Source organism: Cornus florida, unplaced genomic scaffold (genome assembly GCF_030987335.1).
Source record: "Cornus florida cultivar Cherokee Brave unplaced genomic scaffold, ASM3098733v1 CherokeeBrave_3.0.0_Hap2_Chr01, whole genome shotgun sequence".
Lineage (NCBI taxonomy): Eukaryota > Viridiplantae > Streptophyta > Magnoliopsida > Cornales > Cornaceae > Cornus > Cornus florida.
The window spans coordinates 94,802,914-94,804,326 of NW_026775571.1; the positions used below are offsets into that span (position 1 = coordinate 94,802,914).

Below are 1,413 nucleotides of genomic sequence, written 5' to 3' on the forward strand. Positions count from 1 at the left end.
TAAGTCAAGTAGTCTCCTCCTGACATGCAGACTCTCAATGTCAGGGCCCAGATCTGCATTCGGCTTGAGGAGAATATAACCCACCGAGCGCAGCACGCCACCCCCGTGACAGTGGAAAATAAGCCTCTTGAAAGAGTTCCAATTCCAAAGATTCAAAAAAACCAACGTTCCTCAACGCCGATCACCCAGGCACCTGAAAAAAGGCAAAGGGTAGATGAAGGATTTACACCTCTCTGAACTACCTTGGCTTGGCTCTTCCAAGAGAATAAGATGAAGTTCACAACTCCGCAGCCAATAAAGCAACCCCTGGAGCAAAGGGACAAAAGCAAGCATTGCGCTTATCATCGAGATTATGGGTATTCAACCAATGATTGTAGATCCCTCAGGCGACAGGTGGAGAATATGATCGCCAGAGGTGAGTTGACGAATTACCCCATGACAAAGGAGTATGCAAAGCCCCGCGAGGTCTATCCCCCCAAGGTAGAAGGTACGCAAGTAAAAGTCATCCATGCAATACATGGTAGGTCTGAAGATGATCAAGAGTCCAAGGAGGTATACAGATCCAGACTGAGGGCAGCCCACAAGCTTAGGAGGATATCCTGGGTCAGTGCTATCACTTCGGGTATCATCAGTATTGGATTCGGAGATGGCGACCTATCCAGAGTTCAACTCCCCCACGAGGATCCATTGGTCATCAGTCTTTTAATGGCCAATTGTATGATCCGGAGGGTTTTGATAAATCCAGGAAGTAGCGCCAACATAATCACAAAGACGGTCTTTGAGCAGCTAGAGATCCCATCATCATCTATTCGACCTACCTCTAGCCTATTGATGGGGTTCAATGGCACAAGAGTAGATCCCCTTGGAGAAATAGACTTGTTCGTAACCGCGGCGAAGAGGACTCTGAAGGAAAACTTTGTTTTAACAGAGATTCATCCTTCTTACAATCTCATTATGGGAAGAGGTTAGATACATCGGATGAGAGGAGTTCCGTCCACCCTTCACCAGGTGATGCGGTACTTATCTCCGGACGGGAAAGAAGTAATTAATCTGTGGGGCGATCAAGCCGCAGCGAAGGAATGCTATATGTTGACACAAGTTGAAGCAAAGAGGGTGTCGACTCAACAGCAACCAGGTGTGGCTTCCAAAACTGGACCCAAATAGCAATTACAGAGCCCTCTGCCCAAGTATCTTAAGGTAAAGGAGGAAGAGGATATTGCGAAGCCCACCGAAGAGACCATTGAAGCCGTGGATGTTTTCCTCGGTGACCCTCAGAAGGTTACCTATTTAAGCTCTTCCTCCACATCCGAAGAAAATGAGGCATTAATTGATGTTATCCGGAGCAATGCAGATGCCTTTACGTGGGATCACTCGGACATGGTAGGGATCGATCCCTTAGTTTCCTGCCATAGT

The 1,413-nt window shown here is 47.4% G+C and overlaps 1 protein-coding gene across 1 annotated transcript; it reads left to right on the plus strand.

The window, feature by feature from the left end:
* The first annotated feature begins 270 nt into the window (after positions 1-270).
* LOC132277952 (uncharacterized) lies at positions 271-969 on the plus strand. The gene has a single exon (XM_059779792.1). It carries the CDS (start codon positions 271-273, stop codon positions 967-969), a length of 699 nt encoding a protein of 232 aa, XP_059635775.1.
* Positions 970-1,413: the final 444 nt, after the last annotated feature.

Excerpts from the sequence above, each read along its gene's own strand:
- LOC132277952 (XM_059779792.1), top strand. The coding sequence starts at position 271 with ATGAAGTTCACAACTCCGCAGCCAATAAAGCAACCCCTGGAGCAAAGG.